The sequence below is a fragment of the Dictyostelium purpureum genome (genome assembly GCF_000190715.1).
Source record: "Dictyostelium purpureum unplaced genomic scaffold DICPUscaffold_260, whole genome shotgun sequence".
Taxonomy (NCBI): Eukaryota; Evosea; class Eumycetozoa; order Dictyosteliales; family Dictyosteliaceae; genus Dictyostelium; species Dictyostelium purpureum.
The window spans coordinates 1-18302 of record NW_003519596.1 but is presented as its reverse complement, the minus strand read 5'-3'; the positions used below and the strand labels follow the sequence as shown (position 1 = coordinate 18302).

At 23.6% G+C, this 18302-nt stretch overlaps 7 protein-coding genes across 7 annotated transcripts; 4 read left to right on the top strand and 3 right to left on the bottom strand.

Moving 5' to 3' along the window:
• Positions 1-352: 352 nt before the first annotated feature.
• DICPUDRAFT_155733 (uncharacterized protein) lies at positions 353-1848 on the bottom strand (the record flags this gene model as incomplete). The annotated part of the gene is made up of 2 exons (XM_003291104.1): positions 353-1519; positions 1618-1848. 2 exons carry the CDS (start codon positions 1846-1848, stop codon positions 353-355), a joined length of 1398 nt encoding a protein of 465 aa, XP_003291152.1.
• A 670-nt stretch (positions 1849-2518) lies between these two features.
• On the top strand, positions 2519-4006 carry DICPUDRAFT_81838 (uncharacterized protein; the record flags this gene model as incomplete). Its single annotated transcript, XM_003291113.1, has 4 exons — positions 2519-2687; positions 2810-2814; positions 2885-2897; positions 2970-4006. 4 exons carry the CDS (start codon positions 2519-2521, stop codon positions 4004-4006), a joined length of 1224 nt encoding a protein of 407 aa, XP_003291161.1.
• Positions 4007-4864: 858 nt separating this feature from the next.
• On the top strand, positions 4865-7906 carry DICPUDRAFT_81837 (uncharacterized protein; the record flags this gene model as incomplete). The annotated part of the gene is made up of 1 exon (XM_003291112.1): positions 4865-7906. The coding sequence occupies one exon, from the start codon at positions 4865-4867 to the stop codon at positions 7904-7906; it is 3042 nt and encodes a 1013-aa protein (XP_003291160.1).
• Positions 7907-8886: 980 nt separating this feature from the next.
• On the top strand, positions 8887-9705 carry DICPUDRAFT_95300 (uncharacterized protein). The gene is made up of 4 exons (XM_003291111.1): positions 8887-8949; positions 9025-9288; positions 9355-9504; positions 9578-9705. Exons 1-4 carry the CDS (start codon positions 8914-8916, stop codon positions 9599-9601), a joined length of 474 nt encoding a protein of 157 aa, XP_003291159.1. The 5' UTR covers positions 8887-8913; the 3' UTR covers positions 9602-9705.
• A 496-nt stretch (positions 9706-10201) lies between these two features.
• DICPUDRAFT_49657 (uncharacterized protein) lies at positions 10202-13289 on the bottom strand. The gene is made up of 2 exons (XM_003291103.1): positions 12978-13289; positions 10202-12623 (listed from the first exon to the last, which is right to left on the bottom strand). Exon 2 carries the CDS (start codon positions 12599-12601, stop codon positions 10310-10312), a length of 2292 nt encoding a protein of 763 aa, XP_003291151.1. The 5' UTR covers positions 12602-12623; positions 12978-13289; the 3' UTR covers positions 10202-10309.
• A 923-nt stretch (positions 13290-14212) lies between these two features.
• On the top strand, positions 14213-16876 carry DICPUDRAFT_89267 (uncharacterized protein; the record flags this gene model as incomplete). The annotated part of the gene is made up of 4 exons (XM_003291110.1): positions 14213-14521; positions 14595-16221; positions 16303-16568; positions 16646-16876. 4 exons carry the CDS (start codon positions 14213-14215, stop codon positions 16874-16876), a joined length of 2433 nt encoding a protein of 810 aa, XP_003291158.1.
• Positions 16877-17117: 241 nt separating this feature from the next.
• Positions 17118-18116, bottom strand: DICPUDRAFT_81833 (uncharacterized protein; the record flags this gene model as incomplete). Its single annotated transcript, XM_003291102.1, has 3 exons — positions 17118-17505; positions 17576-18011; positions 18080-18116. The coding sequence occupies 3 exons, from the start codon at positions 18114-18116 to the stop codon at positions 17118-17120; spliced, it is 861 nt and encodes a 286-aa protein (XP_003291150.1).
• Between the last annotated feature and the right edge of the window lie 186 nt (positions 18117-18302).

Genomic DNA, 18302 nt, shown 5'->3' with positions numbered 1-18302 from the left:
TTAAATAGTAATTAAATAATAATAATAATTACTCTTTTGGATAAGAAATAATATGGTCCAAAACTAAAAACCCTCCAATCTTAAATTTTCTTTTTTTTTCAAATTAAAAAAATATTTTTTTTTAAAAAAAAAACTTAATATCTTTTAAACAAAGATTTAAAAAAAAATCTTTGATGTTTCAAACTTTTAAATAAAATAAAATTATTTAAATTTAAACCAACCAAACTATACATATTTGTTATAAAATTTTTTATTTAATTATATATTTAAATATAGAATTTTTATTTTATTTTTTAAATTTTTTTTTTATATTTTTATTTTTATTGTTATAAATAAATAGTTAATTATTATATTAATTATTTATTAATTCGGATCTTGCTTTTTCTATAATATTTAAAGCTGATATTAAAATTTCTTTTTCCATTATTCTGATTTTAATAGCGTTTATAACATTAAAAGATATTTGATTGTTGTCAACACTGTTGTTATCATTATTATTATTGTTGTTGTTATCAGAGCTGTAATAGTTTTTTAATAAATTTTTATCAGATTCTAAATTTGTACCATATGAATCTAAATAACGGTGAATTAAATTCTCTAAAAATCTTAATGAAACTTTTTCATTTCTTGTATTTAGTGGTGTATTTCTTGTATTTGGTGATAAAAAGTGTTTTTTGGCTTGATCACATTCTTTTGCTATTAAGTTTTTGACACGAGCATATAATAAAAGGTCGGCTGGGAGTGGATCAGTTTTTTGTAAGAGGAAAACTTCGTTTATTATATCATTTTCTTCTAATATTTCTTGTTTGGTTGAAAGATTTGGTTCATCGTTGTGAAATACTGGTACTGTTATTGCAACATTATCAGATACTGTACCTTCATCGAAAATAAAACCATAGTCCATCAACATTTGACTGCTACTTAATGGCTTATAAACGCCATATGGTGTAAAGATTTGTTCACCTTCCGCAATATCGTCTGAGGCATAATAATCCAATGTTGTATCTGTAACTTTTGGTAAAACTTTAGATTTTGAACGATCTTCTGCATTGAACATATCAGCCAATGGTACCATACCACCATCGTTTTCCGCTAAACTGAATGCACGGGACCATACACAACTGAGTGCCCATGTAAAAAGTTCTTGATTATATAAAGCTAAATTTGAAAACTCTGGTACTAATTTGCTAAGTCTTGAAAATGTACTCTCGTAATGTCTCTCGATACCATCCTTTCTAATGATTGTAAATTCTTTTAATTGGGATGCTTGTAATTCATCCAATTCATTATCGCTAAAATAAAGTGATGTTGAAAATGATTCTGGTAACACTGTTACATATGGATGCCAAAATGATTTTTCATTTAATTTTGAATACATTATAAAAACTGCTTGTAAATTTGTAGGTGAAAGTCCAATCGATTGAACTTGTTCATAGATTTCTTTTGGTATTTTTTTTGGGTATCCACCAATATTTGACATTATAATATCTTTTGGGATACTAATTAATTTATCTTGTTTCTAAAATTAGACATTAAAATAAATATTGATTAATATTGAATTATTATTATTATTATTATAATTTATGATTATATGATAGTAGATGTGTGTATACTTACTTTGATTGATTTTTTTGCAACGATTGAACGTCCATATTTATCTAAAAGTTCAATATCTATATTTGGGTTTATATATGCGTTATTATTTACAAGCCATTCTTTGAATTCTTTTAATGATTCTATTTCTTTTGTATTATCTTTTACATCACCATTACTGAATACTATGGTTATTATTAACAAAAATAAAAATAAAATTCGAATAAAATTTTTATTGACTGATCTATGTTTCATTATGATTATTATTTTATTTTTATTTTTTTACAAAAAAAAAAAAAAATATTAATCTTTATATTTATATTTTAAAAAAAAAATAATAATTATAAATTAAACGAAAAAAAAATAAAATAATTAAAAAAAAAAAAATAAAAAAAAAGAAAAAATAAAAAAAATAAAAAAATATTTTTAAAAAAAAAAAAAATTTTTAAAAAAATAGAGAATCCAAAAATCTAAAAAAAAAAAAAAAAGAAATTGTGGTGAGTGGGAAAAAAATGGTTTATAGGTTTAATTACATTTATTTTATCTGTTCAATAAAATATTTTTGAAGATAAAAGTAAAAAAATATTAAATTAGTTATATGTTTTTAAATATTTAATAATATAACATCATTATTAATAAAATAAAAAAATATAATTGCTTTATTTATTTGAAATTAATAACAGAATGAATAAACGAATGTTATAGTTTACAACTATTATTATTAAAAAATCTTAAGATTTTTTTTAAATTATTTTAAAAACAATAAATTTAATTTTTTTTTTATTTTTTTTTGTTTTATTTTTTTTTTTTTTTTATTTATTTTCAAAATGGTTTTTTATTTTTTTTTTGTTTATATTTTTCGAACTAAAGCAAAAAGACAGTTATTAGTTATAGGGGTATAGCATTAAATTTATAAAATTACAAAATGGAAAAAACAAATCAAAATACCTCATATTGGGAAAAATCATTACTAAGTTATGATTATTTAGTTATTGGATCTGGTATTGTTGGTTTATCAACCAGTATTTCAATAAAAGAAAAGTCACCAAATAGTAGTGTTTTGGTTTTAGAACGTGAAGTTATTCCAACTGGAGGTAATTATAGCTATAAAAATAAAAATTGAACCATTTTTATAAATAAAAAAAAAACCCACTAACACATTCAATTTTATAAACATAAAAATCTTTTAAATTAAAAAAAATGAACTTTAATAAAGCATCGGTATGTAAAAAAAATATTATTAAAATTTTTAAAAAACAATAAACTAACTTTATTTTAAAAATTTTTATAGGGCAAAAATGCAGGTAAGAGAAAAAAAACAAGACAAATTAATCATTGTTTAAATAATTATTTTATTAATTAATATTTTTTTTTAGGATTTTCATGCATTGGAAGTCTTACAGAAGTTTTAGATGATCTTAAAACAATGTCGGAAAAGGATGTTGTAAGTTTGGTTGAAACTCGTTATAAAGGATTACAGCTTTTAAGAAAAAGATTAGGCGATCACAATATAGATTATAAGCAAAATGGTAGCTATGAATTAATAGATCCAAAATCAGATTTTGCAAAAGATAAAAAAGCCCTTTTAAAACATATAGAGGAAATTAATGACTTATTAAAACCAGTTCTCAAGGGCGATGCATTTTCATTATGCAGCGAAGAAGAAACAGCATCATTTAAATTTAGCCCAAAGATTTGCAAATATCTCATAAAGAACAATTTCGAAGGTGAAATCGATACAGGCAAGATGTTGAGACATTACACAGATTTAGCTATTTCATGGGGTGTTCATATTAAAACTGGTTGCAAGGTTATGGAATATAAAGATGATGGTGTTGGTTCAGTTTCAGTAAAAGTATTCAACCACACATTGGGTCAACCAATCGAATTTATAGGAAAGAAATTAGCCATTTGTACAAATGCATTCACAAAAGAACTTGTTAAAGACATCGATGTAGTACCAGGCAGAGGTCAAGTTATCATTACAAACCCAATTCCAAATCTTCATCTTCAAGGTATTTATCACTTTGATGAGGGTTACTATTACTTTAGAGAAAAAGATGGTTGCATTCTTTTTGGTGGCGGTAGAAATTTAGATTTCGAAGGTGAAAGAACTACAGAGTTTAAATCAAATAAAAAAATTTTAAAGAAATTGGACGAATTACTAAAAGAAATTATTCCAGGTGTTCCATATACAATTCAACAAAATTGGTCTGGTATTATGGCTTTTTCAAGTACCAAAGATAAGAAGCCAATCATAAATCAACACTCTAAAAATGTATATTTAGGTGTAAGAATGGGTGGTATGGGCGTAGCTATAGGTTCGGTTGTTGGCAAAATCTTATCAGATATGATGTTGGATGATCATTTTTCAATGAACACACATCCATCTTTTTTACGTTCAAAATTATAAACACAAAAATCAAAAAATCAATAAAATTTATATATAACACATTGTGAAATATTATAACACATTGTGTAATATTACCGATTCTTTCATTTTTTATTTTTTATTATTATTTTATTTTATTATTTAGTCAATCTATGATAAAAATTTTATTTATTTTTTACTTTTGAAGACTGGTTTTGAGATTATCATTTCCACAGGAATGTATAGTCCGGAAAAACATTTAAAGTTTCCGTGGCTATCCAAACATCTTGATTTAAATATTACAGAAAATTATTTTTTTTCAAATTTATAATGTATAAATTTTTTGGTATCATCTTTTATCTTTTTGTAGTACATGTTTGGATTTTTATCAATCTATAATAATTTCAATACAACCTTCTCATCCCTATGATAGAGGATCATTAATGAATAATAGAAATGATATATAAAAAATATTAAGCTTCCCACTTAAGTAAAGTGATTGCTTTAATATCTGGGATTTTTAAATAAAATTTCTGAATTTTTTTGTAAGACAAAAGAATTTTTTTTTTTGTAATAAATAATCGTTGCAATTTTTTTTTTTTTAAATTTGAAGATAGATAGTCAAACTTTTTTGATTTTCAAGAAATTTTTTTTTTTTTTAGACCCATTATACCACCAAATTCTCTTAACCCATTGGGATATTCTTTAAAATTTAGTGTCTAAAAAAAAAAAATTTTAAAAAAATTTTTTAAAATAATTTATATTTTTTCTAAAAATTTTTTTATTATTTTCATTCCTCCATAAATGGAAAATAAAAGAATAAACAATATTAATAACATCAATAAAATAGAAAATAAATATCATCCATATTCAAAAGGATTAAAAAATAATATTAATAAAATGAATGATGATATATTACCATTGCCACCAATAGTGTCATATAACGAAATTTTATTTTTTAAAATAATAAGGAATAAAACTATCTTCAAACACATTTTATCATTCTTGTGGGAAAAATCAGAGCTGAATATGGATTTGCTCACTATGGTAGAAAAAAATGAATATTCAATTATTTTAAACAAGTTAAAATCAAATACACCCATTATAGTTGATGAAAAAAGTATAGAAGTACTATGTGAAAACTACATTTACAATCCATATTTTGAAGAAATGTTTGATTTATTATGGAAGCAATATGGGGATAAATTAAAAAAATTAAATATATTAGAATCTATAGCGGGACAACAAAACCAACACTATTCATTAGATTTATTTAAATTTGTATATAAATATTTTAATAATAGCAACCAAACACATAAAATATTCACTTTATTAGATTTATGTTTAGAGTGTGAAAAACCAAATTATAAAATATTAAAACATATTATTCACACTTTAAAAAACAGTCTCATTAATACTAGTATTGGTGATTATAAAGTTCCCATTTTTACATTATTCAATGTTAGTGGTTTTTTTAAAGATGCAAAAAAGAAAATCAATCTATTTAAAGAATGCTTAAATATTGATATTAAACAAGAAACAAAGAAATTATTGGAAAAAGAAAATCAAATTTTACCCTACCTCGTTAATAGAACAGCTACTGAAGTGGCAGTAAAAGAAAATGGTTTTATAGATGAAGAAGCATTAGAATTATATTTAATTACAGTTAAAACTGGTAAATGTTATACAACCTTTATAAACCCAGATATGTTTTTTTTAAATCACTTCAATTTTTTATTATTATATTTATTAAGAGAAGAACTGGACAACCAAACTTTCAAAATGAATTTACTAAATAATTTAGAGTCATTTAATAACGATACCAGTTTGCTTTTATCAGCTGCAAAAGAATATCTAATAAAAAATAATCAAGAATGTAAAATTTTACGCTACATGGGGTTCTATATTGTTAATGAATTACTTCAACAAAGGAATTTTAACGAACTCGATGAATACATAGACGAATATCTATCAAAATATTCAAATGATGAGCAATTAGGGCTATTGATAAATTTTATTTTTCAATATTCTATTGTACATTTTTCTATTGAAACACTCAACTATTATATGAAATACATAGAACAATTTCATGGAGAAGATTTTCATAATTATTTAATAGGGGATCCAATACAACAACATTATTATGAAAAAGAAAAATTAAATCAAATAAACAAATCAAATATAATATTATTTTTAGAAGATTTAGTTTCAAAATTTAACAACGGATTTACGAGTAATAATTATTTAAAAGCAGCTTTATCTTTAATAATTAAAAACCATAACGGTGAAATTCTAGAGCTTATCTTTAACTCATTTAGTGGTAATGGAGCTATTAAAGAAGTTTATATAGATATGTTATCGAGTGAAACCCAGATATTGGTAAATAATCACTTTGAATCAGCTAAAAACGATATTATGGAATTAGATTTCAAGAAAATGAAAATCTTTATCGATCATTTTGATACTATTGAACATATAACAATTGATGAAAATTTCCAAATTGAAATTTCGAATAAACATTACGGTAAATTTTTAAATTTTTATTTTCAATATGCTTTTGGAAATCTCTTTACAGAATTTGATTCATTTATTATTATTTGTTTTATAAAATCAAGATTTTCAAGTATTGAACAGTCAATAGATATATATAATTCAATCGATAAAAATAATCTTTTAGTGTATTCAAAGAAAGAATTTCTTCATTCATCAATTTTATTAGAAAATTTATTAAAATCAATTAAAAAACAAGACATTGGTTCAATTAATAAAATATTAGCAGCAGTTTATAATCATAATAATAATTACATTAATAATAATAATAATAATAATAATGATTTTAAATTACCAGATTCATTTAATAACTCGTTAGAAATCATCAACTATTTAAGTTCAAAAGGATATTTAAACCACTTCAAATTAAAATATATCTTAAAATGGATCGATAAACATATAAATAATGTTCCTAAAGAATTTATCTTTAATTTAATACCATCAAACAACACTGATCTAATTAACTATTTTAATGAAAAATATTATAATACAATAACAATTAAATTTCATATTGATCAATCATTAGGTTTAGAAAATATATGTGACTCTTCAGAAAAAATCCATTATAACGAAATTGTAAATATTCAAAACAGTAAAAATGCAATCAAAGCTTTATATCATTGTTTTTATGAACCAGCATATAAATACATAAATAATAGTTTAGATAAATTTGTGGAAGATTTTAAAAGCTTAAGCAAGGAACAAAATTTTCTTAATAACGTTTTCAAGCTCTCATTAGTCTCTGCACCTTACCACTGGGTTATCAAATTCGATCAAATATATAAAAAAATTATGAAAAAAAGTATATATCTAGACTATATATTTAATTATTCAAATTATAAAGAAATTGAACATTTATGGAACAATCGTATTGAAGATAGAGATATATTACTAAATTATATATTTGGAATGGAATATGGCAATCCTTTGTACCTTAAAGACCCCGACGACTTTTATAACAAAATCCCATTAATAGAATACCTTTTAGAAAAAAAGAAAGAGTTTTTAATAGATTATTTTAAAAAACATAGAGTAAAATTTAGCGAAAAACTCTTTTTATACAGGTTTATTATATATGGCAATATTAAGATATTCAATCAACTGAAATCAATATTTATCATTATTGATCAATATTTAGAAATTGCTCTGGATTTTCCTCTAATGTTATCATTTTGTGAATTAAAATACATCCATTTTTGTGAAATACTCGAATTTCTTCACACAAACCAATTACTATCAAAAAAAAATATTAATTTCAAAAATTATAATTTTGTTGATTCTATTGAAGATTACAGCTCGCATGGGGGAGGCAGGGAGGTCATTAATTCTTTTTTAGTATTAAAATCTGTTGTTGCTCTTATAAATACTTTAAGACCTATAGAAGATAAATGAATTTTTAAAAAAAAAAAAATAAAAAAAAAAAAATATTCCAACTTAATTACTTTTAATTTATTCACGTTTTATTTTTTTTATAAGAATTATTTTTATTACTATTTTTATTATTATTATTTTAATTATTATTTTTGGTTATTGGTTATTTTTTTTATTCCCGTGGAAGTGTTGATGGAACTGGTTTTTGTTAATCTAATTGAACCGTTAAGAATTAATTTATTTCTATTTTATAGATACTATTTTATCAATTGTAAAAAAATTAGATACTAAATTATATCATGAAGAATTATATTTAATAAAAAGGAAAATGGTAAAAAATAAACATATTATTTATAAAAAATAAAATTTTATTATATTATATTTAAAAATTATATGATATTTCAGTTTCCTAATACTTAAAATATTTTCGATTGGTCTGATGGAGTTGAAAATTATTTCGTATACTATTTAAACTATGGCACAGTATTAATCTGTGGAAATGGTAAACATCTGAATCCTTTTTACTATTGATTCTATTTTCGTAATATATTAAAGCTAATTATTGATGTGATACTATATCACCTCATGCAAAAAAATTACATATAAAAAAAAAAAGTGGTTCGGAGGTGCATCTAAAAAAATTTTCCAATAAAAAAAAATTAATTTTTTAATTTTAATTTAAAACAGTTTAAAATTAAAAAAACTATAAAGGTAAATCCAACTGTTTTCCCACCATAAATTTTATAATGAGGGAAAACAGTTTTTTTTATCCTTTTAATTTAAATTAAAAATAAAATTAAAGTGATATAAACACCAATATGATGCCATTTAAAAAGATAAAAGAAGCTTTTTTGGGGAAGTTAAATTATAAAATTAAATTATTATGAGAACATTGTCAGGAATTTGCGGAGTGATTTTACAAAATTAAACCTTATTTTTAATAATTATTAAAAATATTTAAACTTTTTTTTTTTTATTTATTCATTATAATATATTTTGCTGAAATTGTAAAAATTAAAAAATTAAAAATGTTTTTCTTTACAGATACTAATATAAATGATATTGTAAGTATAATTTATAATTATAATCAATAACATTTACTAATTTGAATTTTTTTCTTAATCATTTTTTACTTATAGCATGATATGATTGCTGAGCTTGGTGGAAAAGAAGAAAAAGAAGTTACCTTTGAACAAGTTCATGACTATTTAAAGAATGTCAAAGACTGTAAAGATCCATTTTTTGTTGCAATATCAATATTTAGATCTTTAGACACAAATTGTGATAGTAAAATTTCTCTAAATGAAATCAAGACTCACAAATTATTAACCTTTGCCAAACAATGGGGAGGAATTCTTGAAAGAAACATTAATAAAATGTTATTAGAATATGATGATAACAATGTAGGCTCTCAAAATTTAAATTACTATATAATTTATAAGTTTACTAAAGTTTAATATTCTTAATAGGATAATGTAATCACTTGGGAGGAAGCACGTAATGTCTTCAGTACTGACCCAGATATAGGTGAAAATGGTTGTGAAATCAGCACTAAGAATCTTTTCCACACCATAGATTCTAATAAAGATAGGAAAATTACCAAAGATGAAATAAAAGCTGTAAGTTTATTTAATTTTATTTAATTCAGGTGTAAATTAAAATTTTACTAATCCTTTTTTTATTTATCACTAGTACTTAGAAAACTTGAAAAAATAGATATTTCCCCAATGAACCATGGATTGTTTATTCATTGGTTGCAAAATCATTAATGGTTTATAAAAAGTAATTAAATAAAAATACAATTGTTTTTTTTGAAAATTAAAAGTCTTAATTATTCTTTATTTTATAATTTAATTAAATAATTACTTTTATCAATATATTCCATTAACTTTTTTAGGGTTACAAAAATTAATGAGGGGGTAAATTAATATGAATAATTACAAACATATCCATTAAACTGGCAATTGTGGGAACATATTACTTTATATATAAATCACATTCATTTTTGAATAAAAATTAAAAAAATATTTTTATCTTATAAAACATTATTTCTATAATTACATGAAAAAATAACAACAATATATTTGTATAATTTCAAGATTGAGTTTAGAATATAATCCGTTGGGTAAATGAACTAAATAACCTGAGCCATAATAAACAATATTTCCCCCAAAACATTGCATTAATTTCACCCTTTCCAACACTTGCCTTAATATGCGATTCTAATAAAAAAATTGAAAATAATTTAAAAATGAATAGTTAACCCAAAAAATAGAAAAATAAATGTTGTTTTTATAATTAAAAGTTAAAAAGAAAAGAAAAGAAACAATATGATTAATTAATAAGTATTTATTTTTTTTTTTTTTTTTTTTTTTTATAAATATGTAATACTATTTTTTTTTAAAAAATTATTTGATAAAAATTTTAATTTGTTGATGTACCAACAACTGTAGTGGTTTGTTCTTGAGTTTGAATTACTTTTTCATTATTATTTTCAGTTACCTTTTGGGTTGTTTCAGAGACATATTGAGTGTTTGTATTTTCTGGAATTACCATCGATTCTGTTCTGGTAGTTGTAGTTGTTGTTGAGATTGGTTGGCCACTGATATATTGCTCAGATGATGATTGAGCGGGTCTTGAATTTTTATCACCTACAACAGCTTTATAGAATTGATTAGTTTTCTTTTTAAGTTCTTCTTTTGCGTCCTTGTTCTTCTTGTTCTTCTTCATCTTTCCTTTAATTTCAGAAACACGCGAGTTCATCTTGGATTGGAAACGGAGACGGTTTTGTTTGGCAACTTGGTATTTTCCAACCATCTTGTAATCGGTTTCGGCAATGATCTTTGCTACTTGTTGAGCAACAGCTTTTTCAATTTCAAATTTGATTCTATTCTTTAAAAGTGAAGTAAAGATTTTGTAGATGAAACTATGTTTGCAGTGATAAAGTTTAACCTTGAATGAATCTAAAATACAATATGAATCTAAAACTTGTGTTTTTCTTTGGAGACCATCTTTTAAGAGTCTAATTTCAACACCAACACGAGCACCTCTTCCATCCAAAAAAATATCTGCTAAACCACTATCTTTTAGTCTTGGGAAATTGAATTTTTCATATTCCCAAGTTAAACTATCTATACGAGCACGAATGGCAGTAAGCTCTACCCAAACAATGGTATCTGGATCGATAATTGAAAGTGTATATGGATCAGCATTAGTCTTGTGGGAAATTTCAAAATGAATATTTTCTGGGAGTAATTCTATTGATGAAAGGTTGATGGCACCAATACGGTAACCTAAGTTTCTATCTGGAGTAAGACCCATTTGTGGTGGGATTGTAATAGTTCTAAATTCTTCTAAGAGGAATGGTACCAAAAGCATTTTGAGTTGACCAGCCAATCTCATATTACCAGCTGCAGTGTGGGTATTTAAATCAGCAAGTAATGATCTAAAGTGGGTCCAAAGACGTGAGTTGAGTTCATCAGTTGCAATACCCTCTTTAAGACGACCAGATTCAGCAGCAAATTTCTGAAGGGCTGGTGATTGTTTAGTTTCGGTAATTAACTGTTCAGCCTTAGCATATAAATCACGCATGGCTTTTCTAAAGGCTGGATCTTCGATAAGATCTGGATTTTCCATTAATTCAATTGTAAGATTTCTAAAGTCCTCCATGAAAACACTATAACCCTTATTCTTTTGGAGCTCGTCGATTGATTGACCACCATATTTGAATACCATATCAACATCAGCAACATCTTTGTTTTTGATAAATGATTGAATTAAGATTTTGAGTTTATCTGTCATTGAGTTAAAGTGTTGATTGCCTTTAATAGTGTCAATCTTGGTTGAGGCATTCTTTGATTCAATGGCACTGGTCTCTCTAACTTGGGAACCGAGAGTTTTAGAGTTGAGTACGAAATCACTCCAGGCTGGGTTACCAGATAGTACTCTAAAGACTTTATAGAATTGATCGAAAACGACTTCTCTTTGCTCATCCAAGAATTGTGAGTTTTTGTCGAGGACAATCATTTGTAAGAATTTGCTACCTTCAGAGAGGAATCTAAAAATTGACTCACTACCCTTAAGATCGGATACAACTTTGGAGGTTGAACGAAGGATACCTTTACTTTCGGAGCCAGTAGCCAATTTGATGAATGTAGTTTTCCAATCTTCTAAAAGCACTTTTAATTCGTCATCGTTAGAAATATCACCAGAGAATAATCTAGCCTCTTTGAAAAGATTAATAAATTGTTGATCGGTTTGACGAGTTTCAACCATGAGAATGAGGTCAGCAAGAATATTTTTGATGTCATAAATTACTTTTTTTGTTGGATCATCGGCTTTTTCTCTAAAGATACGAGTCTCCATGAGTCTTTCTAAACTATTGTAGTGACGTTTCAATAAATCCAAATTTGAAACATTTGTTGAAGTTGCATTAACTGGGATACCATTTGCATCGAGCTCTGGTGCAACAATATTTGGGTCCATATTTCTAATATAATCTTTTCTGTATTCTAAACCACTAATCTTTGGTTTTGATTTTGTGTGAACTGTAGCCTCAGTTGTACTTGATCCAAGCTTTGGTGATCTTTCATAAACTGATTCTTTACCATGTTTCTTTGATGTTTTTGGTGGGTTGCCATAGCTGTCAACATATGCAACGGGGGATTTTGAACTACTACCAGATTCAAAATATTCTCTTCCTTTTGATTTTGTCATTTTTCTCTTTATAAAAAAAATTCTATTTAATAGTTGTTTTATTATTTTTATGAAATTATTTAATTTTATAGAATATTATTATTTAATTTATATAAAAAAAAAAAAAAAAAAAAAAATTAAATTAATAAGCTGTGGTAATTTTAAAATAAATAAGTTTTTATAATAAATAATAAAATTGTTATTGTGATATTTAAAAAAAAAAAAAAAAAAGAAATAAAAAATTATTTATTATAAAATAAATAAAAAAATAAAAAATAACTATTATTTGAATATTGTTTCAACAAATATTATATTAATTAAAATTTAAAAGTAATAATGATGATTAAAAATTCTATAGATTTTTTATAAAAAATATTAAACTCTATAATAATATTACATTTTTTTTTATGCTTGTTTTTTTTTCCTAAATATTAATTCTATTAGCCACTACTATTATTACTATTACTAATGATTATAATTTTATATATATAATATTATTTTAGTATTATTGCTATAATTAATTAATTTCCTATTGTTATTACTATTAAATTAAATAAATAAATAAAAACCAAATAAAAAAAAATATAATATAAAAAAAAAGAAACAATAAACTAGTGTTGATTGTGTGAAAAATAATAAAAACTATAATATTAAAAGAAAATAAAATAAAATAAAAAAAAATAAAATGAAAATCAACTTATTGTTGAATAGTAAAACACATAAAATAAATTTAAAAAAAAAAAAAAAAAAATTAATGTTAATTATTTGACTTTTTTGTAGAAATATCCGAATAACATTACTATAATTACTTTTTAATTGAGACAATAAAGTGAATGTACTATATTAAAATAAAAATAATTGAATAAAAAAGAATAATTATTAATTTTCATTCCCTATCTAGCAATTATACAAGATTTTTTTTTGAAACACACGCCACACCACACACCACACACATAAAATATCATTGAAACTATTTTTTTTCTATTTTATTTTATTTTATTTCCACATTGATTTATTAATTTTAACCCACTACCACACATTAAAATAATAGTAAAATTTCACATTATTTCTTCTGTTATATACAAGTAAAAAAACCCACATTCTACCACATTACCACTACTTTGCCTTTCCTAATATTTTACTATATACTCTAATTGGTTAATAAAATTAATTAATATTTTATTTAATTATTCGATTTATAAATTAATTATTAATTATTGCATTCAAAAAAAAAAAAGGGTATATCAAAAAAAAAAATAATAAAAAAATAATAAAAAAAAATAAAGATCTATATTGAGTATAAAATAATATGAGAAAAAGATATGATGTTCACAAAAACAAGGTTTTGATTAAATTAAGCTCACTTTAAAAGACAATTATTTCATTTTGTTTTAATTATTTCACGATTAATTAAAAAAAATAAATAAAAAAATTTATAAAAAAATAAAATAAAAAATAAAAAATGATTTTTTTTTTTTTTTTTTAATTTTTTAATTTTTTTTTTTAATATTTTTTATTATTTTAAAATTAAATAAATATTATAATATCATAAAATCATACTCCTTTATTTATTTATATTTTATATATAGTTTTATTTTAATTATTTAATTATTTATTTATATATTTTAAATTATGAATTTAAGTGGAGGTATCAACAGGTTAAATTCAAGTACAAACAATTATAGATACAGCGGTCAATATAGTGAAAGCGATTATGATCAGTCAATTGATGAAACACCATCAGAAAGTGGTGATCAAGAACCATCACATAAAATTCCAATTTTAGAATATCCATCATTTCTCAGTCAACCAGGTGAAGAAAAACCAACTACCGATAATGATGAGGATTTAGAGAATGTTATTTCAAATTATTTATTTTATGAAAAAGATGTTGATGTTTTAACAGAAAGATTAGGTAAAACATTATCGACATTGGAAACTGTAAGGATTTTAATATCATTATAAACAACACAACTGAATAAATTTTAATTTCTTTTTTTTTTTTTTTATTTAGGAAATGATTGTTGGTATTTTAGATTGTAATAAAGGTGTTAATGATATTATTGGTCAGTTAGCAGATAAAGATGGAACTCATTTAACAGGTGTAACTGCATGGATCGAATATTATAATGATAGACTTCAAGAAATGAAAAGATATATAGAACATATTGAATCAAAGAATAATAAAATGGAAATTGTATCAAGAAATCAGAGATCACTTTATTCAGAATTAAATAACTTAATAAATTTAATGACACTAGACGAAAAAACTATTAAAACACTTAATGCACCTCAATTTAACGATACACTTGGTTTAGAGCAAGCAATTAAAGTAGCAAACGAATTAAAGAGAGCATTGACAACAAAATTAAAAAGTGGTATGGAAAATATGGTTGCTGTCAAAGACCAAAGAAAAGTTTTTGAAACCTATAAAATCTCATTTGCAAGAAAAGTAGCCACATTAATCGATAATATTTTTAAAGCACCCGATAAAGAAACTACAAAACCATCAAGTGAAGAAGAATTCCCCGATCATAGTGAATACTATAGAGTTTTAAACCACTTTAAACCATTAGTTCATTGGCTAAAAGAAATGGATAATGAAAAATTTATCCCAATCGTTGCACTATACATCAAAGCATATCGTCCAACCTATAAACACGAAATTAAAGATTTCTTTTCAAACTTACAACACTCTCTTATCAAAGAAACCAAAGACCAAAATGACTTTTTCTCTTCCTCCTCATCGTCTAAAAAGAGTATTGATCACAACTCGAATCCACCACAAACCCCAACAAAAAAAGATCAAGGTAAAAAACGTACAGTCGATAAACTATTTAGATATGCTTTATCGTGTTTAGAGAGCTATATAATGGCAAAGCAAAACTTTGTAAAAGATTTCTTCCTCTATCAAGACCCTCCAAGAATTGCAGGTCATCATCACCATCATCACCATCACAGATCCGATAGAAAAGATAGAAAAGACAAGAAAGATAAAAAAGATAAAAAAGATAAAAAAGAAAAGAAAGATAAAAAAGATAAAAACAAAGATTCAGATTCTATTGACCAGACAACAAATGATGATACATTAACCTCACCAAATGGTGGTACCGCCACATCACCAAATAGCCCACCACAAGAATCAGTAGATGCACCATTGGATCTAATTTTATCAGAAATGTTTGATGGGGTAGTTGGAGAACTTTGCCAATTAGTCGAAAAAGCCGATCAAATCAATCCATTTTATCATTTAACAATGTTGGTCGATACTGAGCAATACATTTCAGCCCATTCAAACAAAGACTCTGAACACAGCTCATTCCTTATTAAAATTCTCTCTGAGGTCCAAAAATCAATGAAAACCTTATTCAACAAGTTTTTAGATGTTCAAGTTGATGCCATTAAATCAACTCAAGTATCATTAAAGAGATGTGGTGTTTTAGCACATTTTAAGAATTTCCCAGTTTTTGTAAAAGAGATTGAAAAATATAGATCCAAAAACGAAGAGGAATCAATTACTTCATTAATCAACTCATCATACTTCAAAATTGTTGTAAACCTATTTAATTGGTTGGAAGGTCTTGTTGAAAAATTACCAGATGATGAAAAAACAGGAAAATATAAATTTATTTCAAAATTAGGTAATATTTATTTTAATTATTGAAAATATAATTAGATTTCAATTACAACCAATATTAATACTAATATTTATTACTATATAGAAAACTATTATTATTTTACATTAAAAATGGAAGAGTTAAATATTAAATGTTTAGAACAATATAGAGAAACATCAAGTAACAAATATCAAGAAAATTTAAAAATTTATATAGATTATTTAATAGATTTGAAGTTTAAACCACTTTGGGAATTTTATTCTAAAATGGATGAATTACTTTTAACCTTACCACCATCAGATATTCAATTTCAACAGTCACATTCAAAACAACAATTTAAAAAAATTGTTGAGAAATTCAAAACTGAAAATGTAATAGTTAAATAATAATGATTATAATAATAATTATAATGGTAAACTAACCAATTATTCTTTTTTAAAATGTATAGATTGATAAAGGTTTATTAAAAGCTTTATTAAATATTCAAAAAAATATTTCCAAAGAGACAAATTTAATTCTTTTTGTTTGGGAACAATTAGAAGATTCATTTATCGAAAAATATGATCACTTCCAAGAGATTACCCAACAATGTTATAATCAAACTATGCCTGTAAACTCTGATCAAATCAGAGGTATATTTGCAAATGTATACAAAAAGAATCCAAATAAAAAATCTTAAAACCAATACAATAAATTAAATAATAAATAAAAAAAGTTTTTTTTAATTATTTTTTTTTATATACACTATATAAAAAAAAAAAGGGTTAAGCAGTGCTTTTCTTTTTAATCTTTATTAATTTAATGATTTTTTTAAATGTTGGAAAAAAAAAGAAGAAAAAAAAAGTTGCTGAATGTAATGATTATTATTTATAAAAAAAAGTATATTGTTGAAATAAATAATTATTGTTTTACTATTATTATTATTGGTATGAGTAACCACTATTGCCATCACTACTGCCAATAATAATAGTGGCATTATTTAAATTTTCAAACTTTTTGGTTCTGTGGACTGTTGAAGTACTATTGTTTTGTGTTAATCGGTTGCCCCTGTGGTTGTATTCATCATCTCCTACATAACTATTATTGTGCTGGCTCCAATCATTCGTTTGATTTTGTTGAAATGTTGAATTTGCTGTGTAACTATTATTGTTGAAAGTTGATGGTTTGCTGTTATTATAGTTATTATTATTATTATTATTATTATTATTATTATTATTAAATTTATTTGGTAATATCATAATTTTTTTATTATTAACGCAATAGTAAATATTAAATAAACATAATGTCGAATTACACCTTGATATAAATCTATTAATAAAAGAAAAGTGGTTAATATGTTTAATATTATAATAATATCGATATATTAATTAATACATACAAAAATGGGTCATCAATACTGAAATATGTTATGACTGAAAAAATAAATGATAAAAATAAAATAAATGATGGTAATAAAAGTAAACTATATTTAAAAGTTGTTAATAATTTTAAATTGGTAGAGGGCTGATTATCTCGATTTTGGAAAACATCAGTATTATATAAAGGATCAGCTTGTTGTTGCTGTTGTTGTGTTAATTCTTGTTGATTGGTAATATCATCAGTGGTGGTTGTTGTAAAGGTTTCAATTGGATTACTAATGTTATTATTTATATTATTTGTTGAATTATATTCAGCTGACCTATAACTTGAGAAAACCCATATAAATGAAACAATAAATAATGCTAATAAAAACAATGCTAATCGAAAATAAATTTTTCTTTTTTTCTGTATATTTGCTATGGTTTGATTAATTGTTGTTTCAAATATATATATATCTACATAAAAAATAAGAAAAAATTAGGTTTATATTACCTTTACCTATATATTATTTAAATGTATTTACCTTGTAGTTGAGTCACCTTATCAATTGGAAGGTTCATCTTCTCTTTTAAAAAAAAAAAGATATGTATATTATATTTGCCTAGTTTTTATTTAATTTGAAAAAAAAAGAAAAAAAAAATAGTTTTTTTTTACTTTTTTTTTTTAAAAGTTTGGAAATTTTTTTTTTAATACAAAATAAATAAATAACAATGATTGTTGGTGGTAATGGTACTACTATATAATTT